Consider the following 26,692-nt stretch of genomic DNA (forward strand, 5'->3'; position numbering starts at 1 on the left):
ATTATTTCAATCTTTTTGCGTCTGTTTTGTGACTGATTATATGATTAGTTTTGGAGAAGGTACCATGAGATGTGGAGAAGGAAATATATTCTTTTTTTAAGGATGGAATGTTCTATAGATATCTTTTAAATCCATTTGGTTCATAACGTCTGTTAGTTTTACTGTGTCTCTGTTTAGTTTCTGTTTCCCTGATCTGATCATTGCTGAGAGTTGGGTGTTGAAGCCTCCCACTACTATTGTGTGATGTGCAATGTGTGCTTTGAACTTTAGTAAAGTTTCTTTTATGTGTGTGGGTACTCTTGCATTGAGAGTTCATCTCGGTTGATTTTTCCTTTGATGAGTATGAAGTGTCCTTCCTTATCTTTTTTGATAACTTTTGGTTAAAAGTCAATTTTATTCAATACTAGAATGGCTACTCCAGCTTGTTTGTTAGGATCATTTGCTTGGAAAATTGTTTTCCAGCCTTTTATTCTGAAGTAGTGTCTGTCTTTGTCACTGAGGTGCGTTTCCAGTATGCAGCAATATGCTGGGTCCTGTTTATGTTTTCAGTCTGTTAGTCTATGAATTTTTTTGGGTAATTGAGTCCATTGATGTTAAGAGATATTAAGGGAAAGTGATTGTTGCTTCCTGTTATTTTTGTTGTTACAGGTGGAAATATGCTTGTGTTGCTATCCTCTTTTGGATTTATTGAAGGAAGATTACTTTCTTGCTTTTTCTAGGCTGTAGTTTCTCTCCTTGTTTGGGAGCTTTCCTTCTATTATCCTTTGTAGGGCTGGATATGTGGAAAGATATTGTGTAAATTTTTTTTGTCATGGAATGTCTTGGTTTCTCCATCTATGGCAACTGATAGTTTTGCTGGGTAGAGTAGCTTGGGCTGGCATTTGTGTTGTCTTATAGTCTGTATGACATCTGCCCAGGATCTTCTGTCTTTTATAGTGTCTGGTGAGATATCTGATTTAACTCTGATAGGTATGCCCTCATAAGTTACTTGACTTTTTCCCCTTACTGCTTTTAATATTCTTTTTTGTTTTGTGCATTTGATCTTTTATTATGTGACAGGAGGAATTTCTTTCTGGTCTAGTCTATTTGGAGTTCTGTAGGCTTCTTGTACATTCATGGACATCTCTTTCTTTAGTTAGGGAAGTTTTCCTCCGTAATTTTGTTGAAGATATTTACTGGCCCTTTAAGTTTGGAATCTTTGCTCTTTTCTATACCTATTATCCTTAGGTTTGGTCTTCTCACTGTGACCTGGATTTTCTGGATGTTTTGTGTTAGGAGCTTTTTGCTCTTTGCATTTTCTTTGACAGTTGTGTCAATGTTTTCTATGGCATCTTCTACACATGATATTCTCTCGTCTCTCTTGTATTCTGTTGCTTTCATCTATGACTCCTGATTTCTTTTCTAGGCTCTCTATCTGCAGAGTTGTCTCCCTTTGTGATTTATTGTTTGTATTTCCATTTTTTTAGATCCTGGATGGTCTTGTTCAATTTCTTCTCCTGTTTGGTTGTGTTTTCATGTACTTCTTTAAGGGATTTGTTTATGTTTCATCTTTAAGGGCTTCTACCTGTTTACCTGTGTTCTCTTGTATTTTTTTAAGGGAGTTATTTATGTCCTTCTTAAAGTCCCCTATCATCATCATGAAAATTGATTTTACACCTGAATCTTGCTTTTTCTAAGTGATGGTGTATCCAAGACTTGCTATGTTGGGAGAACTGTGTTATGATGACTCCAAGAAACCTTGGTTTCTTGTGCTTATGTTTTTATGCTTGCTTCTTGACATCTGGTTATTTGTAGTGCTACCTGCCCTCATTGCCTCTGATTGGAGCTTGTCCCACCTGTGAATCTGGTTTTGTCAGAACTCCTCAGAGTATAGCTGTCTCTGTGATCCTGTAGTTCTGAGATTCTCTGATCCTGAGATCCTGGGTATGCCAGAGCTCCTGGGAGTCAAGCTGCCTCTGGGATCCTGACATCCCGGTATGACCAAGATCCTGAGATCCTTTGATTTTGGGTGTGCCTGGAAGTCGAGTTTCTTCTGGATGTTGTGGAACTCAGTGCAGAGCTAGTGCCCAAGGTCTGCTCAGGGCACTGGCTCAGACTGGAAGGGAGAGTAGTACTTCTGGTGTTAAATAATAAATAAAATGGTATGTGTAAAAAAGTTCATTAAATATATCTAGGCCTAACAGAATTTTTTGAAGGTATTTTGTTGGTATCCTAGTCATCAATGAGGTAATAAGACTGTTGTCACCTCTTTTGATACTTTATGATGAAGCAGGATACTGTTTCTTACCTTTGGAGTAGAGAAAACCATGGAGTTTGCTATAGTGAGACTCAATGCTAAACAGGAGGGGATAGTTTCTACAAATTAAAATGAAGCTTAAACTCAGAATTAACATTTCTATCATTTATTGTTTCAAAGCATATGGGGATTTTCTGAAGTTTCTTCTCAAAGCGTTACTTGGCTCCCAGTCCAGATCCACAAATTGCAAGTGATTGCAAGGTCTGTGATTGAGACATGAAAATTATGTAGCAAGTAGTGACAAGCCAAGTCCACTGGGACATACACATGTACACTCAATCAAGGTGCTTCACTAAAGCGTGTGTGATTTCCATGCCAGTCAGTTTCTTAAAACTCATCTTATTAAAATGGCCAGCATACAGATATGTTTAGCTCTAGGACTTCTTGCATTTTTGTGGGCTGAATTGGGTACTCAAATCAAATCAGAGGAACTACAGTGCAGGTTGATGGCCAAGTTTAATTTGTCTGGATATGTAGATGCCAAAAATCATTCACTTGTTATTGCAGGACTGTTTCCTATCCATTCCAGAATCATCCCAGTAGATGAAGATATTTTGGAGCCAGTATCACCCCTGTGTGAAGGGTAAGCCATCTTCTTTCTTGTCAATTCAAATGGGGGTGGGAGGAGGAATGGTGAGCATGGGTTTGGGTCTCCAGCTGGAGTCTTGATTCTGTACAGAGCATTTGCTCCTCACAGAGTGCTCTGTGGTACAGCAGCAGCTAAGAGGTTGCTAGGTGTGTACAGTTAGGGGCTGCTACCCAGATTTGTAGAATCAGAATCTGTTTTTAGAAGACTCCTGTTGATTCATGTGTGTATTGAGGTTTCAGAAGAACAGATGCTGAATTTTGTAGTATTGCGTTTTTACTGTTTAGTAGCAGAGACTAAAACTCTTTTCAAGAGAAGCACACTGTAGGGGAGCACTGATTTATCTGAGCAAGACCTACCCTGGCTGACTTTTGCCCATAGTGTTTGTATCTCTACATTGCCACTTCAGGAAATAAAATCCATGCCTGATACTAGAATTTACCAGTAATCTGTTGTGAGAAATGTAAAGCATGGATAGGACAACTATCTGTTCATCACACACACACACGCACACACACACACAGACACACATACATACACACACACACACACACACACACACACACACACGAATGCCACAAATTAAAGAAAGCAAGCAAATTATCAATAAGTTTATTGTTATTAGAAAGCAACATTTTCACTCTCTGTATTATTTTTTATATTTATATATTCACATTCTTATATTCACATATATATTTTGCCTTTAAATAGTTGTAACTGTAACACAAACACAGGTTTAGCTGGAAATGTGACCTAACACAGCAGGCATTTCCCTGAAGCTTCATGACCATTACTGCTGGCAGTACACACTGTATATTTAGTGGTTTCTGCTAGTTCACATCCTCACCAATCATAACTTTCCTTTGATGTGTTTCATGCTCCATACTTGAGTTGTCCTTGTGTGAAGGGTGATAATCATGTCTACATCATCAGAAAATACAAAGGTTTCTGATGGATCCTGCCCCCAATCCTATGACTGTGTCTCACTCATACAGTGAAGCAGAGGCAGTAGAGGAAGAAGATATGGGACTTTACTTACAACTAGATTACTGTAGAGTCAAGTATTATTTACCACAGGAGTTTTTACCTCTTTAATTCCCAACAACTTAGATCAGATGAGAACTTAGAACGCATTACAATGTAACACACTGATAGTTTAGAAAAGGAATTACTTCATTTGTTCTACGTCCTGCACTGGACCTTCTGAAGGTTTCTCTCCCAACAATGTTAGATGGTAAAGGCTAGTACACAGATTTCAAAATATCAATTTCCCTTCCTTAAAAATAATGTCTTATTACATTGTAGTTGAAGGAGAGAAGTAAATATGTCCTATTTTAAATAATTCCCTAATTAGGGTTATTTTGGAATTTGTTTAATTATTGAAATTAGGATTTGAGTAGCTACATCTTGGTCTTATAATGTTAAAAATTACATTTATTTAAATTTAGATCTTTATGTTTATTTTCCACCAGTATTTGTCAATATTTCCTTCTATCTATCCAACCCCAGTGTTTTCAAGCCTCTTATTATTTTTCCATGTAATTCAGCTTTTTCTTTCAAAGGTCAATATAATATTCAGAATCCAAGGTCAAACTAAGCAATATTAATTTTTTATTTTTAATCATAAGCTTTAACTAACTGATTCAGAACCTCAACTTGGGGTTTGGAGGAACTTTGTTCTGAAATAAATAACTTTAATGCAATACTAATTTCAGCTGTCCATGTGTTAAAAGTACATAAAACAGGAAGACTTTGTATTATTTTGAAAATCTTTCTCAAATAGGCAAAAATAATGAAATGGAAAAAAGAAAGGAGTATTTTAAGTTTTGTTTGATAGTCATAAAAGCAAGATTTAGATGTTACAAAATATTGTGAACCTCATAATAAAAATTAGTCAACCGAGTAAAATGTATTCCAAATCCCATCTTCTTAGTAATTATTCTGTGATGATTTAAAATAACTTCCCTGCTAATCCTTAAAGTACTTCATATACAGCATTAATTACAGAGAGTCTTCATACTGCCCATTTCACTTACAATTGTTTTCTGCATCATATTCTGGATGAGTGTTTTGTAATGATGGAAAATATTCTTATACAGTTGAGGTTCTATCTGTGAATATATTATTTTGTTCTAGTTCTCCAGTACTATGAAAACCTCTGCACTGCCCTTTGGGGTTAGATAGCCTTTTCCCCATGGGAAGATTGCTTTGTCAGCTAAATTCTCAAGGGTTGGAGGTACTAGTTCAAAGCAGGGGAACAGTTTTCTAGCTCTTAAAAATGTATCTTTCTTTTAAAAAGATACAGCTACATTTATTTTAAACATTGATGACATCATTGTTGTTAGTCTGGAAAAGTCAGCAGGAAGCGGTGCTGTGGTGTCTCCTGCCCTCTTATCTCTTCACTGCACTGCTCCACACTCATTCCCCTAATCACTGATTTTTCTATTTCTTGATAATAACATGGTCCACCATTGTAGAAATCCAACACTGTCTGAACTTCCCTCCTTCTGTCTCTGTGTCATCCTCTAAGCCTCAGCCTGGCTGTGTGTTCCTCCAGGGCTGGGTGCCCTTATGAAGCACATTGTTTCTCATCTACTTAGATGGCTGCCTTTACCATGTTGTAACTGCTTGGCTAATTTTCTGTGCTTATTCTTTCACTATCATATTATACTGTCTGAGAAGCCAAAGAACTACAACCTATATGAAAAGTCAATTAAAGTGATATGGAAGGGAATTCCATTGTTCCAAAGGAATATTATATATATATATGTGTGTGTGTGTGTGTGTGTGTGTGTGTGTGTGTGTGTGTGTGTGTATATATATATATATATATATATATATATATATATATATATATAATTTTTATGTGTGATCCTTCACACATAAATTTTTATTGTTTTGCCTTCATGTATCTATGTGTACCATGTACATGCTTGGAACATGTAGAGGTCAGAAGAGAATATCTAATCCTCTGAAACAGCAGTCAAGGATAGTCATGAACATCCATGTAGGTGCTGGGAATTAAACTCAGATCCTCTGCAAAAGCAACAAGTGTTCTTAAATGTTGAACTATCTCTCCAGTGTCTTGTTGTTGGATATTTAATAAAAGAATTTCCTGAACAGAAGACAAATGTAAATATCTATAGAAGATTTTAAGGCATAAAGTCATGTGGGGGTACTTGTCTTTAGTAAGTTAAAATGTGCTTTAACGTTGAAGAGAGAAAGAAGAAAATAGAAGTTAGATGACAAATATAGGGGGAATTTAAAAATGTGGTATTGAATTGCAATATTGATTTTAATGGCTACAGAATTAAAAGCATGATACATCAGGTTTCTGTTTATATGTGAGAACCAATAAATATTCCTTAATATTAAAAGTAAAATCTCAGATTAGGGTTATGTGATTTCAGTTGTATTACACATAGTTCTTGTAATGCTTTTCTGCACTCCTGCTTTAAGTGCCTCAGTGTATTTTAGGAATTTTATAATTACAATTAATATTTAGAAGAGCGTAGGTCAAGTTAAAGAGAAGAATCTTATGGCCCCCACGGACTTCCAGTGAATGTGGAAAACATGTTCAAAGAGACTGTTGTGTATCTGCATGTGAAGAATATTCTGACTAGAAGAATATTTTTGTGATAAAGATATATTTGACCATTTGAGAAAATCACAGCATATAAAAGATACATATGTATGGTAAAAAAAAAAATCCAAAAGTTGCTTCCTAAAATTATTAACTGATAGTGAATTTGATTCACTTGAATATTTTAAGATTGTAATGTCATTTGTGAAAAATCGATGTGTGCAGACAGTTGAGATACCTGCTGCTGCTTCAACAAAAACGCTGTAATCCTCACTTAACTGAAGCTCCTTCCCTGAAAAACCCCACCCCCACTTCAACAGCCAGTGCCTCACAAAAGCTTTTCCTTTCCAGGTTTAACTTCCGGGGTTTCCGATGGATGAAAACTATGATCCACACTATCAAGGAAATTAACGACAGGAAGGACATTTTGCCCAACCACACTTTGGGCTATCAGATCTTTGATTCCTGCTACACCATCTCCAAAGCAATGGAGTCATCTTTGGTGTTTCTTACAGGGCAGGAAGAATTCAAACCCAATTTTAGAAACAGCACTGGATCAACTCTGGCAGCTATGGTTGGAGCAGGGGGCTCATCCTTGTCAGTTGCTGCTTCAAGAATTTTAGGGTTGTATTACATGCCTCAGGTATGTCCAGATATTGTGCTGAGTACTTACCTGTAAAGAAATAGAAATGGGGGCAGGAGAGAGGGCTAAGAGGTTAAGAGTGCTTGTTCTTGCAGAGGACTTAGATTCAGTCCCCAGAACTGATAGGGCAGTTCACAACCATCTGTAACTCCAGTTATGGGAATCTGAAGCTATCCTCTTCCTTTGGCTTTCATAGGCTTCCTTATGCATGCAGTGCCATAAACTCATGCAAGCACACACACACACATAGAAATGGTGGCACACACATTTAATCCTAGCACTCAGGAGGCAGAGGCATACAGGTCTCTGAGTTAGAGGCTAGTCTGCTCTACACAGCTAGTTCCCAGACAGCTAAACTTATACAAAGAAACCTTGCCTCAAAACAACAACAACAACAACAACAAAAAAACCCAAAAAACCACCAAACATATTTAAAGGAATCCAGTCTTTAGAAATTATAGGAAATAAGAAAGGCAGAAGTTGAGATAAGCTATAAGATAGCTTAGGATGGGTGTGATGGTATTCTTAGTGACACTATAGGACCAAACCTAGGATGGATGGGATGGTTTTCTTAGTGACACTGTAGGACCAAGCCTAGGATGAGTGGGATGGTGTTCTTAGTGACACTGTATACACAAGCCTAGGATGGGTGTGATGGTGTTCTTTATGACACTGTAGGACCAAGCCTAGGATGAGTGGGATGGTGTTCTTAGTGACACTGTATAACTAAGCCTAGGATGGGTAGGATGGTGTTCTTAGTGACACTGTATAACTAATCCTAGGATGGGTAGGATGGTGTTCTTAGTGACACTGTAGGACCAAGCCTAGGATGGGTAGGATGGTGTTCTTAGTGACACTGTAGGACCAAGCCTAGGATGGGTAGGATGGTTTTCTTAGTGACACTGTATAACCAAGCCTAGGATGAGTGAGATGGTGTTCTTAGTGACACTGTATAACTAAGCCTAGGATGGGTAGGATGGTGTTCTTAGTGACACTGTAGGACCAAGCCTAGGATGAGTGGGATGGTGTTCTTAGTGACACTGTATAACCAGGCGCCAGCCATGAGAGCTGGAGCTTACTTACAGGTGATTTCAGATTACTTGATCCAGAACATCCGGCTTGCACTAACCGAGTTGTGATGCAGTAATTATAGACTTTGCACTAGTCACCATGCTCCACAGTACTGGATAAGCACTTGGTGGTTGACCAATAGCTGGAACAAGGCATATATTTTGGTTTTTGTGTCTGTTGATGCTTATTAATCATGACCTAAGCCATCATACTCACAATCTAAAATGGATCTGGGAGTTTCACAAAATGATATCATTTGGGATACTGTCAAAAGCTGAAACAACTTCACAGATTGCTGTATTTGTGCAACCATATACATACATGTCTGCCTTGGCATAAACATGAAGGTTAGAGGACAATTTTATAGCGAGTTTTTTTCCTTCCACTTATTTAAGGCAGGACTTTCTTTCTTTCTTTCTTTCTTTCTTTCTTTCTTTCTTTCTTCCTTCCTTCCTTTCTTTTTTTTGTGAAAATCTTTATTGGATATTTTATTTACATTTCAGATGCCATCCCCTTTCCCCCTTTCCCCTCCCTAGAAAACACCTCCCTAGAAACATCCCCACTTCTCCTTTTTGCTTTTATACAATTTTTTAATGTTAATTGAAGGCTTTATAAGTTTGGTAATGCTCAATATCAATCAGAAGTGTAACCCAATACCCAACCTAGATATATCAATTATCTTTGACTAGCGGGGACATGCAAACATCTACCTCCATGTCCCGCCCCGCCCCCTTGTCACCTAGCTCCTCCTCGCCTTCTTCTCTCCTTACTCCTCCCACCTTATCTCCTTCTACATATCACCCTTCCTGTTAAAATAAAACTTTTTTCTTAGGATTTTTCTTGTTACTGCTGCTGTTTAGTATACTTCAGGATAAGTGTCCCTTGAGCTTCTGGCCAATTCTCCTCTTTCTGACTCCCATCTTGCTATAGAAGTATTGAAATATATGCCACTGCATCTATTTTTTTTTTTTTTTCTTAGATTTTGGGGTTTGAACTTAGGTCATCAGGTTTGCATGGCAAGCACTTTACCCACAGATCTGTTACCTTAGCCCTGTCTTTGCTTCTTAAAAAAAATGACCTTTCCTATAGATAGCTTCTATGCTGTTGTGGTTGTATGATTCTAAAGAAGAGTATAGATGGTAGCCAAAGGATTAAGAATCAAATGAAAGACTAAGAAAGAGAACATGGGAGTAAATTGGCTTCATGAAGGAATGGACAGTTCTGGAGCTGCGGAATTGTAACAGAGAAGACCCTACTGACAGTGATGCATTAATAACATAGTAAAGCAAGTGAGTGATGTGGAGACTTAAGCTACAGAAATGCATAAAAATGGTCACCTACATATGGTGAGTGACCAAAGTTCCATTATCAAGTTCCTAAAGATGAGGGACTCATGTTGGGATTACTTAGCAAATTACAAAACAAAACAAACAAACAAACAAAAAACCCCCAAAAACCAAACTAGCTCCTGTGCATACTTTTGGGCCTATAAAATGAGAGTGTTGAAGAATTTTGTTGTAGAAAATTGCTTAGACCTGAGGTTTGAAGTACCTTTGTTAACCTAAATTTTAGCGTCTATTCATGCAGAAGTCCTGCCACAAGGAAATAAATAAAGAAAAAAAATTTAAAAAAGGAAAGAAAAGAACAAAGCTAATTGAGATAGAAGAGGAGTGAGATAGTGTAAGCAAAAGAAACTAGTGCTGTCAAGGATGGGGAGTGGACTCATTCCATTATTGTTATGCATGAAAGACTGAAGGTGATGAAGAGAGAGTCTGAATGTTGTAACTCAGGGGAGTCACCATATTTCCAGGAAGGATAAAAAGAAGAGCAAATAAATGACTCTCTCTCAGTGCCAGCTTTGAAAAATAGTCCATTGAATTTTATCAATTGTCAGCTGCTCAAACCCTCTTAGGGTTGACAGCACAAACCAAAGAACTTCCATCATTAATTCCTGCTCTTTGAGTAAGAGTAGAAAGTTATTTTTCATAGGAAAGTGTGAGGAAACTGAGAACTATTTGGCTCCATCCATCTCAAAATATTCAGAAAGCTGTAATTTAATATTTGGCCCTAGCTTCCTAATAACTATAAATATTTTCAATCTTAGGTGGGCTATACTTCTTCCTGCTCAATTCTTAGTGACAAATTCCAATTTCCATCTTATCTTCGTGTAGTACCCAGTGATAAGATCCAGTCTGAGGCCATGGTGACTCTTATCAAACACTTTGGTTGGGTCTGGGTAGGTGCTATTGCAGCTGATGATGATTATGGAAAATATGGAGTAAAAACTTTTAAGGAAAAAATGGAGAGTGCCAACCTCTGTGTTGCTTTCTCTGAAACCATTCCAAAAGTCTACTCCAATGAGAAAATGCAGAAAGCTGTTGATGCAGTAAAGACTTCCACTGCCAAAGTCATTGTGCTTTATACTTCTGATATTGACCTCAGTCCGTTTGTGCTGGAAGTGATTCATCATAACATAACTGACAGGACATGGATAGCCAGCGAAGCCTGGATTACCTCAGCTCTCATTGCAAAGCCTGAGTATTTTCCCTATTTTGGTGGAAGTATTGGATTTGCACTACCAAGAACTGTTATACCAGGACTAAAAGAATTTCTTTATGATGTCCACCCTAGCAAGGATCCAAATGATGTCTTGACCATTGAATTCTGGCAAACTGCTTTTAACTGTACCTGGCCCAACAGCAGTGTGCCTTACAATGTGGACCACAGAGTGAATATGACTGGTAAAGAAGACAGATTATATGACATGTCTGATCAGCTCTGCACTGGAGAGGAGAAGCTGGAGGATCTGAAAAATACCTATCTGGATATGAGTCAGCTAAGAATCACAAACAATGTCAAACAAGCTGTGTATGCTATAGCTCATGCCCTGGATCTCCTCAGCAGATGTCAAGAAGGACAGGGACCATTTGGTACAAATAAGCAGTGTGCATATATACCTACCTTTGAATTCTGGCAGGTAAGCTGTTTTACCTCATGGTATAGTGTGCCATTCACACATATTCATACCAATAGCCATCAAAACTATTTATTGTTGTATTTGATAGTCACAATTTTCTTGCATGGTCACTTAAAAGAAATCGTTTGCCTGTTTGGCCTGAATGTTTGTTTCAAGACCTCATTTATTAACAGAATTATTAGGTTTGTTGTAAATAGAATCTATATCCCTCACAAAAAAAGAATTTCATTAGTAGATAAGCTGACTTTTTAAAACATAAGCAGAAGCTAAAGGTAAACATTCTAGGACTAACTAAATTGTCGAGAGACTCCAATTTCTCCTAGTTTGCCCATTTCTATCCACAAAATGGGACTTGACTTTGTAGTCTAGCATGATTACTTGGGTTCAGAATGCCATGCTTATATTTTAAACAGCAAGAAGGAAAAAGTCACAAAGATCATTTCTGGAAATCATATACAATTCTTATATTCGCATAGCCATATCTTAGTCATGTGGTCTTATCTAGCCTGAAGGGGACTACAAGATGGAGCCTTTATGCAGCGTGAGAACTGTAGAATGGTATGTCTTCCAGGGGTGAAAATTCTGTGACTTTTTTTTGGAGACTTACTTCTGTGTCTCCTGTTCTTGGTCTCATGTTAAGTAATTCATGTTGACTTACGAGTAGGCTGGGTGGTTTTATGCAGTCTGATCATGACAAGAGTGGTCTCATCCAAGATTCTCCCCTTTACCTGGAAAAATAGAGCTTGAGAATCCTGCTCTGGTCCTGGCAGCCCTGCAGGAGGTCCACTTAGCATCTCTGATATGTTACTTCTTCCTTGCCTGACCAACATCACTTTGTTCTTACATAACTCTGTTAATCCAACAGAGGGCATAGTGACTGGGACCTCTGAATTTCCCTTTAACTTTGAGTTTCAATCACTTGCCTCCTGTTTTAAATCTCACTATTCAGTACTTTGTGGTACTTCCCCCCTCCCCCTTTCTATTATTTTTCTTGAACTTGATAATTTTCATGAGGATTGATCAGTGATTTTTGTACTGTTTTTTTATTTGGCTTTACCTACTTTTTATGATTTGGTTGAGTTTATGCATTTCTGGCATGGATAACACAAACATAAGACTGTATCTTTCCAAATTCTGACTATCAGAAGGCATATCATGGGCTGGAGGGATACAGCTCAGTACTTGATAGAGTGCTTTTCAAGCATGCACAAAGTCTTGGCTTCAATCCCATAGACCACACAGAAATCTGGGCATATGGTGCATGCCTATTATTTTAGCACTCATGAATTGGAGGCAGGAGTACCAGAAGTTTGATGTTATTCTCAGTTACATAGTGACTTGTCTGGGCTACATAAAATCTCATCTTTCAAAAAAGAAAAAGGAAGGCACATTATATAAATATTTCTCATTATTGCTGGTACTATTAACTTCATCAACTTAATTATAGTAATATCACCATATTTTTTTTCTATATGAAGTTGCCATGTTTCTCTTGAGAAATAATAATTATCTTGTATTGACTATTTGAGACTCTGTATTGCTTTTTATTATACTTTTTGCACACAGTTTTAGTTCTCATTGACAGTTCTTCCTTAAACTTTGTTAGCTATTATTATTGTGTGCCTTTCTGGTGGTGGGCTCAGTTCCTGATGATGGAGACATATTAGTAAAAAGACCATGAGCAGGCCTCTGCTATGGCATCTCATCATATTTGACTTTCTATATATAAGTAGAAACACTATTTAACTAAAGGTAAGTGATTACTTCTGTCCAGAAATAATGTAGGAGACGTCTCCGAATAAATAGGTTTAAAATGAACTCTTCAAACTGAGGATCTTCTTTAATAGGACACTGAATGAGTGTGTGTGTGTGTGTGTGTGTGTGTGTGTGTGTGTGTGTGTATGAGAGAGAGCTTATAAACTTAGATCAAAGCTCAGTGAGATGAGAGAGTGTCTTGGCTACTCATGGAAGTACTGGTGGAGTATATGTGGATGAGTTTTACCTGGGTCTTGCCAGATGGGGAGACAGAGATTTCCAAAAGACTCAGAGGATTAGGCCATTTGAGCTTCTGGGGGTGGAACACTCTTAACTCTAGAGAGATGAATCCACAGTGGCAGGCTTTGTAGCTTAAGTTGGAAGGAAGACTCGATAAGGTCCTGTTCACATAACTTTGAGTGGTCATTCATCATGCAAGAGGATTTTAAGATAGACCTAGTCTCTTAAGTTAATGTAAGGAAGTGATCCTGAAAATGTGGAGTCATGTTTGTGGCTGTTCTTGTCCTGGCTGTCACTGACAGCCTTGATTATGTATCTGAAAGGTGTAACATACTGAGATAGGTAATGAATTCTGGTTCTAGCAGAAGGTCTGACTCGAGGAAGGGCCTACTACAAATGACTTCAGTGAGGTTGAGATAGGTTGTAGATTTTGGAGTAATACAGGATCATAATAGTATATTTGGGAGAAGAATGGGCCAAGAATGTTGGCTTGAGTACAAACTTACTGAGATTTCTCCCAACAGTTCAACTGGCCCATTCTACATTTCTGGAAGACTGAGAATGTCAATTATGGTGGTGAAAACCTTTAATCTCAGCACTTGAGGCAGAGACAAGCTGATCTCCGTGAGTTACAAGCCAACCTTGTCTACATAGCAAGTTGCAGGCAAGCCAGGATTCTGTCATGAGACCCTATCTCAAACAAAACAAAACAAAACAAAACAAAACAAAACAAAACAAAACAAAGCCAACCAATCAATCACCACCACCACCAACAAAACCCCAAAGATGAGGGTACCAGTATACTTAGAGATAATACTTAATCTCAAGAATCTTAATCTCAAGTATTAGAAATGAAAGCTGGGTATTATCTGACTTTAGGGACCAGAGGAGCCTGAACTGAGGGATAATGTATTCTTTAAGGATGATAAAATCCTTTTGATTTTTTGTGGGAAATACCTCTATTCATCTGCTGAAGATATTCGCACGAAAAAATAGGTATTTGAGTCCCTTGCCTGGAGGTAGGTGAATGAACTATATTTTCTAATCTTGTTCTGGCATACTCTACTATGTTGGACAAGTTGTAAAAAGAAAGTGGTCTGAGGGCTCCTTTAGGATTAGTCTGACAACAGGTCAGGAAAGCTTTGGAAATGGACCATAAGGATCTCTGATGCCTGTGAAAATATTGCAGCTAGGACTTGGATGGCCTTGGCCCTCTAAAGTGTAGCTTGATGAAAACCAAAATCTTCCACTGGGAGGATTCAGGGAGTAACAGGCTGAGTTTAGGGGAGTGTGTCTAGTGTAGGATAGTCTAGTGAGACATGTATGACATTGCTCCTGACTCTGGAACCTGTGAAGGGGCCATACAGGGTTAGGTATAAGAAATCTCCAAGCTCCATCCTGAATTACAACAGAAGGGATAGTTGTAAGACACAGTTATAGCTAAATGTGCCTTTAGGGGCCCAGAACTCTCGGTCTGAGAATGAGTATAAAGGCTACATTTTGATACAAAGAAAAAGGATTCTTTTGACTTTTGAGAATTTTAGGATAAAACTAGAGTAATTTAAACAAAAAATACAACCCAAGGATGTCAGAGGGAATAGAGGATTTAAGATCCACTTTGTGGCCTACTGAAAGTATGATGATTACTAGACCCTCTGATGAAGTCAGAGTGGAGACTCTGTCTTATAACACTGACTTGCCTGAGGTACCCAGTTTTACTCTGCAGCCAAACCTGTCTGTCTGGTCAGGCTATCCACAATCTGAAATTGCCCCCAAATCAGCTGTGAATGAAAGGAGAACCTTCCTGTGCTGAAGAAACCTAAAACCTGCAGAAAATAAAAGCTGATACCCATAGCAGCTAAGATCAAGAAACCTGGTCAGTGTGGAAGAATAGGCACAAATTGCTGACATCACTGTGTCCCACTGAGTGATGGTGGACTCTCCAGAAGCAAGGAAAGCAGCTTCTACACCTTGTACAGAGGATAAGGAGAACTCCTCAGTTCCTTAGGGCCATGCTGTTGGCCATCATTAGTATCCAGACTGAAGAGTGACCCAGGGAGCAAGGAGACTGTTCCCAGGCTAGCCTTCAAAAGGTAGAAGGACTATCCAGGTATGGGACAGGAAAGTATTTACCAGGCCAAGATTAATATAAATACTTTAGTAAAGAATAGATGCTGTGGACAGAAAGACTGGACAAATTCTCAGGAGTCTGGGGAAAGGGATAGAGGCAGAGGGAGTGAGAGATGGTGAATGAATCACTTTGTGAACAGTACAGGGTATCTGTTTGGGGTCCTGTTTGAATAAAGTTTAGTATAAGAGTTCAATATCTTGAGGTAGTAATTAAAATATTCTATTTTTTGAAAAGGGGTGTGTGTGTATGTATATTCTCTCTCTCTCTCTCTCTCTCTCTCTCTCTCTCTCTCTCTCTCTCTCTCTCTCTCTCTGTGTGTGTGTGTGTGTCTATGATCACAGAAATCAGAAGAGACTTTGGGTCCCTTGGAGCTGGAGTTAGAGGTGTTTGTGAGTCTCCTGAAGTTGGTTCTAGGATTTGAACTCTGGTCCTTTGCAAGATCAGTAATTGCTCTTACCTTATTGCTTTAGCCACTACTTAAAATTATTTTTAGATGGTCTTATACATGTACATAATGAATTTTAGTTCTTTCATCCTGTTTTATGTTGTTTTATTCCATCTCCTTCTCAAACTCTTATGACAAGTCCTCCTCCTTTTATATCTTTTAAAGAAGAGAGAGAGAGAGAGAGAGAGAGAGAGAGAGAGAGAGAGAGAGAGAGAGTGTGTGTGTGTGTGTGTGTGTGTGTGTGTGTGACTCACTGACTTTAATTAGATGTATCTCCATGAGCTTGATAGGAGGTTGTTTATGGAAGCATGGACGACTCATCAGTGGATAGAGCACCAAAGCAAGTGACATCACATCATCCAAACATCATTAACTATCTATAGTCCCATAGTTCCTTAGGGAGGGATGTGACCTCATGACCCTTTCTTCTTCCATGATAAAATGTTGACAGGCCCAATTTAATGTAGGCCTCGTGCAGTTAACCAAAGTTACAGAGAGCTCATAAGTGCATCTGGTATGTCATGTCCAAAATACACTGGTTTTTGCAGTCTTATCATTTGAACTAGTATTACATTCTTGGTGAAGCAGTAGAGCTTTGTAAACCACTTTTCTTTTTTAAGACTGAGGAGAGATTGCAAGTGCCATTAGGAGTTGGGTTCTTATTGTTTAAATAAGCTATCACAAGTCATTGGATCAGGCTCCAAGCAGTTTATATCTGATTAATAGAAAGTAGAGGATTTTTGATTTCTTTTGTCATGTTCATCACCTTTTTTTGTGGTGTGACTACATTTTGTGAACTCTGATAGGTAGGATTTCGAGTAGATGGTGTAAGAGGCAGAGGAGAGATAAAAGGCAGGTGACCTGCAGTGGGATTCTAGAGGTGAATATATTACAATAATTCTCTGCCATAGTCACCACTTTTGGATTTGTTTTTCAAGACAGGGTTTCTCTGTGTAGCCCCGCTGTCCTGGAACATACTCTGTAGACTAGGTTTACCTCAGACTCACAGAGATCCACCTGTCCTTGTCTCTGGTGTGAGCCACAATTGGCCAATTTGGCATAGTCATTTAGTGAAAGCTTTCAGTACATAACCTTAACCCATTTGACAAAGATAGAGAGGAATAATTGTCTTTGCATAGAACACGAAAATAATACTTAGTATATGCCTTATCCAAGGTTACAATACTTAACAGAGCAAAATAAACAAATAAAAGATACTCCCCCTCCCAACAACAGGTAGATCATCAGCCACTTTAATTCAAAACTGTTCTATGAGGTTGTTCAGCCTTACTGATCTCTGGTGAGTTAGTGACTGTACCAGGCACTTTGGTTGGAAAATTCAACAATAGCATATGGTGCTGAGGAAGATCAAGAATATGCCCTGGTGTGATGGGTTATCTTTCCCATCACATGCTGTTCATATGCTGTTGCCTTGCTAAGTTTGGTCAGGTGCAGCAAGGGTTATCTCCTTGGAGAATTCTTGTTGCTACCCATTGATTACCCTTAAGTATAACATCACTTTTGTGGACTGTGGTGCCTTGGACCCTGGTTCTCCTGCACATTCTTTCCCCTGAAACAGTATGGAACTTAAGGATTCAGAGCCTCAGTATTTCTTTGTTGGCATTTGTTAGGCAGATTCCTACTATTTTTTTTTTTTCTTTTTGGGTTTTTGAGACAGGATTACTCTGTGTAGCCCTGGCTGTCCTGGAAAACTCTCTACAGATCAGGCTGGCTTTGAGCTCAGGATCTGCCTGCCTCTGCCTCTGGAGTGCTCTGATTAACAGCGTGTGCCACCTCCCCTGGGCTCCTACTAACAGTTTAAAAGACCAGCTCAGGTGGCCATTTCTTGGGAAGTGAAGAATTTTCAGTTTCCTAAGGCAGTTAGTCATTGCTTCACTTGTGTCTTTTCTTTTTTTAATTTCAGTTTTAAAAATTTTACTAAAATAGAAAACTAAAGATTCCTGAGTCATCCTACTTTAAAAAGTTAAACTAAAATTTATTCATTTATTTAACTTAGTATATCAAAATACTATTTAATTTGTTAAAATAACTATAATGTAAAATAATATTGTGAAAAATGCTAACAAGTTAGTTTACACTCTTTTGTTTATTTGTTTGTTTTTTGAGACAGGGTTTCCCTGTGTATCCTTTGCTGTCCTGGAACTTGTTCTATAGACTAAGCTGACCTCCAACTCAGAGATCCATCTGCCTTTGCCTCCTAGGTGCTGGGATTAAAGGTGTGAGCCTTCACCACCCAGTGATAGTTCACACTCTGAGCTAAGAATTTTAATTTTGATAATTTATCTTCTAGGCTAGGCATGGTGGCACACACCTTTAATCCCAGCACTTGGGAGGCAGAAGCAAGTGGATCTCTACAAGTTCAAGGCCAGTCTGGTCTACAAAGCAAGATCCAGGACAACCAGAGCTACATATTAGAAAGAACCTTCAGAAATTCCACAATCTTCTGAGTTAGCATACATACTATGCTAGTTAGCATACAGAGTAATGGGCTACATGATGGCATTTCATTCCTGTGGGTTATACTTTATTCTGTTCATCCCTTGACTCTCCCTCTTTGTGTTCTCTGCTATTCTGTCCTTCCCCATTTGGTCTGTTTCTGATTTTGTATCAGACATTCCATTAGCTTTTCTCCTTTTCCTTAATGTTACTGGTTCCACTCTCATATTCCTTGAATTTCATCTCTTTGTGTCTGTGTCTGTGTCCGTGTCCGTCTCCGTCTCTGTCTCTCTCACACACACAAATCTAGCTGTCACATATGATAGAAAATGTGGTATTTTTTTGACTCTGGCTTATTTTACTCAACTAACGATTTCTAATTTTATCCATATTTTTTTTTTTTTTTTTTACAAAAGTCTTGATTTCAGTGTTCTTTATAGCTACATAAAATCACTTTCAAGGGATTGGGGCTGCATGATCCTCTCTCCCTTCCATGACAGGGAGGGGTTGGTCCAGCTTTGTTCAGGTAGTCAGAGATGCTGTGAGTTGAGGAGGGCAATAGCTATTTTGAGGCTGGAAGTCAACATTCCATACCACTCCCATAAATCCCTCTAAGATCTTTTTTTAAGCATATGTGTATTGTGGTTTGAATGTCTATTCTGGTTTTATTTTATAATTCTTTCATTGACTGAGCTATTGGTAAAGGTTCACTTCTCAGTACAACTCAATGAGGAGAATTGAGAGTGTTATAACAAAAATAAACTAAACACAGGAAAAGTCTAGAAATGTGCATGACATTGATCACACACCAGTGATCTATCATCATTGACCATAAAACTAAAAACAAAAAAGGTACTAAGGAGTATGGTATAGGGTGAAAGTAATGTTTAGGGCTGGTGTGAAACTTGTAAATAGGAAGTAGGTAGAGACAGTGGAGAAATAGAGGAGAAACAAAGTTAGATGAAAGAAAGGAGTGAAGAAAGATATAGAAAGTGAAACAGGAAGAGTTTTGAGAAAAACACCAAAGAAATGCAAAGAGAAAATAATAAAAAAATCACAGCAATAAAAACTTCAAACCCAACAGGAATTAAATGTAAGAATGGTCATAAAATAATAAAGTAAGAGCATTTAAAAAGCACTAAATAAAGTGAAAATGTTAAAGGTAGAGAGGGTGTGGCAAAACAGAAACAATGAGAAAAGTAACATCCAGCCAACCAACTGAGGGAGAAACAAGTGCACACAAAGGAACACCAACGAAACAGACAGAAAACAAGCCCAGTAATAAAAAATCGAGTAGACAAATTTAACACATTATTAAATGGAATAACAAATAGAAACCTAGAAAATATAAATAATAAAGTAACAAAGTGATGAATGTATAATAAATTGGAAAAAAGAAAATCAAGAGAGAGAATGGAGACAGGGAGAGACAGAAGGAGGGATGTGAGGAGAGAGAGAGAGAGAGAAGAGAGAAGAGAGAGGAGAGGAGAGTTAACATGTATTACTTTTGGAGACTTCCGGCCTTATACATAGGGCAAAAGTGTCCCTTGAATCTGTAGACTATTTTTCTTTCCTATGGTTTATGTTGTTGTGGTCAATACTGGACAAGTGTCTTGTATACTTAAGAGCTGTGCAGACCTCCTTAGCATTCTTTCTGTATGGACCGGTGCCTGCTGTCTGCATGTAGCTTTACCCTCCATAGACTGGGAAGGTTCTCTTCTTCCCCTTTTCTTAGCCCCCAGGAGACTTCCTAGATTGTGTTCTCTGGGGTGGCTAATGCTTTAACTGAGATGTGGCCTCTGTGCACATCGAATTTGAGAAGCACCCACAGTACTGAGGTTGATACAGGTGAAGGATTTGAGTTCACACCTTCAAGCACTCCTGTATAACCTTCCTGGAAGCATGCAGCTGTGGGTATCATATATGCCCCTGGAACTTTAGTCCTACAGCTGCAGAGAACAAGTATGTTACTTCAGAGTTTGATAAACTGGCCTCAGCCTGAGAGTTATCAAACTCCAGGGTTAAACTCTCAGCTGGTAAAATCTCTTGACCTCGGTTGAGGCCACCTCTCTCTATGCAGTTCTGAGCAATGCTGTGGCTCCTGCTTACTAGTCTTGTCAGCATCAGCTACCTTGCTCTACAAAACTGACTCCTTTATCCTTCTCCTCTCTCAGGACCTGTGATAGGCCAAGTTGAACCTTCTTGATATGTGGTTGTTCCCTAATCTTAGGTCCCCAGAATGGCTTCATTTTGAACAATATGTCTCCTCTGGAGATGGTACTCAGAGCTAGCTTCTGAGACAGATAGAGTGACAAAGTGGACTTCCTTTCCACCACTGACCCTTTTGCTGGAGGAATGAGCTTTTTTATTTCATTCATTTTTTTTTTAAATCGATTCTTTATGGATTTCACATTTTGTACTCCAATGGTGTTGCAGAAGCCTAAGGCCTTGCACTACACCAGTGACTCATTGCAATAAACATTTCCAACTATAGCTGTTTGGACCAAAGGGTATATGTACTGAGTGACACACCATGACACACCACAGCTTCCCCCATGAGGAATGAGCTTTTGAAGGCTACAGCCTGGTCCTCAAGGTAGAGCTGCATGCCTCTTCACCCATCTCCCTTTGGAGGTGGCTTCTTCCCTCCATGCAAGGTGACTTTGTGGTCGAAGCTGTGTTTGATTTACTGTTTTTTGGTGCCTTGCTGATCTCTTTTTGTTACACTTTTCACATATGGTTTCCTTTCCTCTCTGGATTTCTGAAGTTCTTCCTTTTTCCCTGTAGCATGCAGTTTCTACTACCCTGCCTTAAGCTCTGGGCAGACCTGTGCTACCAGTCACCGCCCAGGAACCACTCTGGATCCGCAGATGAAACACACACACACACACACACACACACACACACACACACACACACACACACAGAGAGAGAGAGAGAGAGAGAGAGAGAGAGAGAGAGAGAGAGAGAGAGAGAATATGAGAGTGAGAGAGAGATTATTTTTAATATGCTTTTTAGCTCAATGTCCAGGCACTTCTAAGCCTCCTTACCTTCATCCTCAGCACAGCACCTCTAATTGTGCTCTCAGCTTAGTTGCTCAGTTGCTTTAGTCCTAGCTCAACATCTCTAAATCTGCCCTCAACTTAGTTGCCTGGTTACATTCTCTTTGCTCAGCACCCTAAATCTACCCTTAGCTTAGTTGCCTTTCTAATCTCCAGCCTGCTACCCCTACCCCAGACCCAGTCAGGGAAGCAGCCACTCCACCAGAGATCCCACATGGCTCTCTCTCCCTCCAAATCATGGCAATTTTTTCTTTCCTTGCATCTCCTTTCCTGCCTGTGGGAACCTGGAAGTCCCACCTCTTCTGCCCAGCCAACTAGAATCTTTATTGATTGATCGATCAAGAACCAATTGGGTTTCACATGCAGATTCCAGCTCAAAGCATCAGAATCACCCTCTACATTTCCCCTATTCTGACTTTGACTAACTCACATGACTGCAACTTCTATTGCCTTGCAAGAAACTTCTGAGTGAAATCTTTAGAATGCATTTACTTTGAAAGTGCATCACCATATTGCCAAACATGCTTCAAGTTTCATTTACACATGTGGATAGAGGTTGTCATAGTACATAAAAAATAGAGACCAAGAGCAAGCACTGTAATTTTATGAATTAAATATGTATTTGAAATGATTTTCTATATAAAATTATTTTTAGACCATTGAATTTTTACAAAATGTTTTCTCTTCCTCCTCCTCTTCCTCTTCTTCCTTCTCCTCTTCCTCCTCCTCCTTTTTCTTTAACTTTGTGTTCCTTTCCAGCTAATGTACTATATGAAGGAAATTAAATTTAAATCACATGAGGAAAAATGGGTAGTTCTGGATGATAATGGAGATTTGAAATTTGGACACTATGATATCCTAAACTGGCAATTAAGTGATAAGGGCGAAATTTCCTTTGTGACAGTTGGGAGATATAATTTCAGAACTCAAATGTTTGAGCTCATTATTCCAACGAATTCTACAATATTTTGGAACACTGAGTCATCAAGGGTGAGTTGATCTGATATATTGTTTTCTTTATAGTTATAGAAGTTTATATATTTTTTAAAGATACCAATGAAATGTTAAAATCTGAGAAATTATTCTAATTATAAATAAGTATTCCTGACTAAACATATTTAAAAATATAACATGATTTATATTTTTAACTTTTGGAATATTTTCTTGGATTTTAGTATTAACCATTAGTTTCAGTATGTTACCTTCTCAAGTACTCTGACCATAGTTATTTTTGACCTCCTCGGTTTTGTTTCATTTTTCTATTTATGTAGTGGTGAGGAGTGTGCATGGGTATGTATAATATGAGCTTTACGGGTTCAACCCAGGTGGGAATCCCATTACTGGGAGAAAGAAGTGGGTACCAGGTCCACCACTAATGAAACTATTATTCCAATTGCTGGCAAAAAGAATATCAATTTTCTTCAATTGAATGTTACTGGCTATATCAACCACACTTCAGGGCAGGTCCCATGCCCAGAAATAGTTGACCAATACAAAATGAATCCGTGTGTGTGTGTGTCTGTGTGTCTGTGTGTCTGTGTTCAGGCAGTTGCTTTGTTTTGGAATTTATTTTGTTTTATTATATATTTTTAGAATATTTATTTATTTATTTTATGTATATATGAGTATATATGTTATGTATATATGAGTATATATGTATATATGAGTATATTTATGTATATATTTATTTTATGTATATATGAGAAGAGATGAGAGGGGTAGAAAAAGAGTATCAAAATATGCTATCTTCAGACACACCAGAAGAAGGCATCAGATTCCATTACAGATGGTTGTGAGCCACCATGTGGTTGCTGGGAATTGAACCCAGGAATTGACCTCTGGAAGAGCAGTTAGTGCTCTTAACCACTGGGCCGTCTTTCCAGCCCATCTTATATTTTGTTTGCTTGTTTCACTTTTTGCATTTTTTTGTTTTAATTTTTCCTTTCTTAAGAAAGGAAGAGAATAAAAAAAAACATGAGGATACATAGGTAGGGAAAAGGGAAAGATCTAGGAAGAGATGAGAGAGGTAGAAAAAGACTATCAAAATATACTATCTGAAAAGTTTAAGTCAAAAAGAAAAACTTTCTTATCCCTAGAATATGATATAAATTTATTTGTGAACATCACCTTTATTCAGAATTTCAAAGTATACATCTTTGTAAAATATATGCTATGAAAGGAGGGTCGTGTTTAACATGAAAATTTATAAATTGATTTAGCAAGAAAATATTTCTGGACTATTCCTCTTGTGCAATTTTGTTATGTCTTTTAAATTTTCTCCCTGGAACTGATTTAATTTTTTTTAACCATTTATAAAACATCTTTAGTTTTAATATTATGGTGGGGTGATTATGCTGCGAGGAAATGGGTTTTCAGGAAGATTATTATAGGATTGAGTTCTTTTAAATAGGAGCAGATTAAGCAAACTGTCCCATATGCAGCATCTCATGTGACATTAGTTTAGTCTTGATCACCAAGATGACAAAGAACTGTTACTACACTTAGTTCGGCAGTTCCAGAGTCAATCAAAAGATGGTTCTTCAGCTGAAGTTCGTCCTAGGCTCTCCATATTGTCAGCGTTGGTATCTTTGCTCAGTACCCTTGGCTGATCTCTTATTATCAGGACATATGTCTCCATGGAAAAACAACCCAGCAATACCAACATTTCGCAAGTGGGAAAGTTTTGAGGATTTTAAAATATCTACTATCTTTGTCTTTGCTAGCGTCCAGATTCATTCTGCACACAAGTGTGTCCTCCAGGGACCCGGAAGGGGATTCGCCAGGGGCAACCCATATGCTGCTTTGATTGCATCCCATGTGCTGATGGATATGTGTCAGAGAAACCAGGTAGTGATGGCCACTTTTGCATCGGTTGTAATACAGTTAAATTAACCAAGGGATGTTAAGAGAACTTCTTACAAATCTTTATAAGCAGAATATAACAAAAATTCATGAAACCCATAAAATATTCCTCTGTGCAGCGTGACCATAGGAAAATAGGGGTTTTCACTTCTGTTATAAGACAAGACCTACCACTATGAAGGTCATAAAGAAACACCCAATGAAATAAATAAAATGGGATATATAAATAAATTCATAAAATCTTCAAATTACTTGCTAATTGTTGATCCAGCATTTATTATAGCTGGGAAAAGTCACCCTATAGTCTTAAGGTTCTAAGCACTGACAGCACATGCTTTGCAGTGGCTGCAGAATGAACTGCTATGACAGTCTGCTCAGTTGCTGCTCTCTGGAGCTGACTTAGACAGGCTTGGTGATATGTACAGTGTTGAACCAGGTTTATTTATATCTCCATGTGGTTTTTGGTTGAAGAACCAAAAATGCACTTGTCTTTTGTCACATAGACCTCAGAGTAATTGTGTAAAAAATGGTAAAATGGTCTATGGTGGAAAGCAAGCACCCTGTAACCTGCACAACTCCTTGGCAACAGTTCCCCCAGGATCCACACAGAATTCTACTCAGAGATGTCCAGACCAGTAATCAGAGTGGTTGAAAGCAAACACCACTCTTTACCTGATTTTTAAAAGTAACTCTGAACGGACCCATTCCATCATATACCATAACCTCACCTCAACTAGCTTTTCCTTGTTCACCAATGCTTCTTCTTAGAGCCTCCTGCCAGACTTAGCCTTCTTAGCCTACAGACCATGGTTTGTGGTTTTGTTTTTCCCCCCATCATCATCCTCATCCTCATTGGAATGAACATCTAGAGTTGGGAACATTTGGGTTGGCACATGCATGATTCTCCTCCATGAGTGGATATTGGATGAGAGACTGAAAACACAGGGGGGTTGACCAGCTATGTCCCAGTCATTTGGATCATTTACCTCAGAAGCTGTGACTTTCTTATTCCTGGGCTGTTCTGGACTTGATAAAGACACAGACCTCTTTCTTCAATAGACAGTTACAGGAGAAAACTACAGCTCATCACTGGAGAAGACCAATTCAAGAAAGGCTCAAATTGTGAAGAAATGCCGCCCAAGTTCTGAAGTTGAAAACAACCCTCAATCTGTCACTGCATCTATAGATACCAAGAACATTTTTCCACTATTAAATATAAGATATTATATCTATTTTATATTCCAGTAGACTTTGTTCAGGTATTTAACTGGCTTGGACTGTTCACAGTCAAAAGTGACAAGTGGCTCCTTTGAAGTCAATAGTCAATTCTGTGTTCTTTCTCAATAGGTCAAAGAGAATGTGACCCATGCAGTGAAGATGACTGGTCCAATGCAGATAAGAGCAAGTGTGTGCCAAAGCTTGTGGAATTCCTTGCTTATGAGGAGGCCCTGGGGTTCACCCTTGTCATCCTTTCCATCTTTGGGGCACTTGTGGTCTTGGCAGTCACTGTTGTGTATATAATCCACAGACACACTCCATTGGTGAAAGCCAATGACCGGGAGCTGAGCTTCCTCATTCAGATGTCTCTGGTTATCACGGTGCTGTCATCCATGCTGTTCATAGGCAAGCCATCTAACTGGACCTGCATGGCCCGCCAGGTCACTCTGGCACTGGGCTTTTGCCTTTGTCTGTCTTCCATTCTTGGAAAGACTATTTCACTCTTTTTTGCCTACAGGATTTCCGTATCCAAAACCCGACTTATATCTATGCACCCTGTTATTCGAAAATTAATTGTACTCATCTGTGTTGTAGGGGAGATTGGTGTGTGTGCAGCATACTTGGTGTTGGAGCCTCCGAGCATGTTCAAAAACATTGAAATTCAAAATGTAAAGATCATCTTTGAATGCAATGAAGGTTCTATAGAGTTTCTGTGCTCCATATTTGGGTTTGATGTGCTTCTGGCTCTGCTGTGTTTTCTTACAACCTTTGTGGCTCGCCAGCTGCCAGATAACTATTATGAAGGGAAATGCATCACTTTTGGGATGCTGGTCTTCTTTATTGTCTGGATCTCTTTTGTCCCTGCTTACTTGAGCACCAAAGGCAAATTCAAAGTGGCTGTGGAAATATTTGCCATTTTGGCATCCAGCTATGGCTTGTTAGGCTGTCTATTTCTTCCCAAGTGTTTCATTATCTTGCTGAGGCCAAAGAGGAACACTGATGAAACTGTTGGTGGAAGAGTCCCCACTGTTGACAGGAGCATCCAGCTGACCTCAGCTTCTGTGAGCAGTGAGCTTAACAACACCACAGTGTCCACTGTTCTGGATGAGTAGAACTGTGACCTTCATGTGACTTGTAAGGATGTCACCTTGGATGACATCGTTGTTCAACCTTTTCTTTTATGTGTCATCGGAAGCAACTGTTGATGTTGTAGGGTAACATTGGTTGTGGTTGGGTTGATGTATGGTTAACCTGGCGAATGATATCTTTTTCTTTGACACACTAGTCAGCATAGATTAGAATATCACTTATGATGAAATTGAAAACCATTTCAGTAGGATTTAAAATAGAGTATAAATAAACACAA

General features: G+C 38.6%; 1 protein-coding gene across 1 annotated transcript; it reads left to right on the top strand.

Moving 5' to 3' along the window:
* Positions 1–2,643: 2,643 nt before the first annotated feature.
* LOC117707495 (vomeronasal type-2 receptor 1) lies at positions 2,644–26,692 on the top strand. The gene is made up of 6 exons (XM_034500886.2): positions 2,644–2,879; positions 6,817–7,108; positions 10,284–11,156; positions 22,006–22,236; positions 23,970–24,093; positions 25,456–26,692. The coding sequence occupies exons 1-6, from the start codon at positions 2,644–2,646 to the stop codon at positions 26,436–26,438; spliced, it is 2,739 nt and encodes a 912-aa protein (XP_034356777.1). The 3' UTR covers positions 26,439–26,692.

The sequence above is a fragment of the Arvicanthis niloticus genome, chromosome 4, assembly GCF_011762505.2.
Source record: "Arvicanthis niloticus isolate mArvNil1 chromosome 4, mArvNil1.pat.X, whole genome shotgun sequence".
NCBI classification, from domain to species: Eukaryota; Metazoa; Chordata; class Mammalia; order Rodentia; family Muridae; genus Arvicanthis; species Arvicanthis niloticus.

Coding starts and splice junctions, on each gene's coding strand:
- LOC117707495 (XM_034500886.2), top strand. CDS start 2,644: ATGGCCAGCATACAGATATGTTTAGCTCTAGGACTTCTTGCATTTTTG. Junction 7,109..10,283: donor GGTTGTATTACATGCCTCAG/GTATGTCCAGAT, acceptor TTTCAATCTTAG/GTGGGCTATACTTCTTCCTG. Junction 24,094..25,455: donor ATATGTGTCAGAGAAACCAG/GTAGTGATGGCC, acceptor CTTTCTCAATAG/GTCAAAGAGAATGTGACCCA.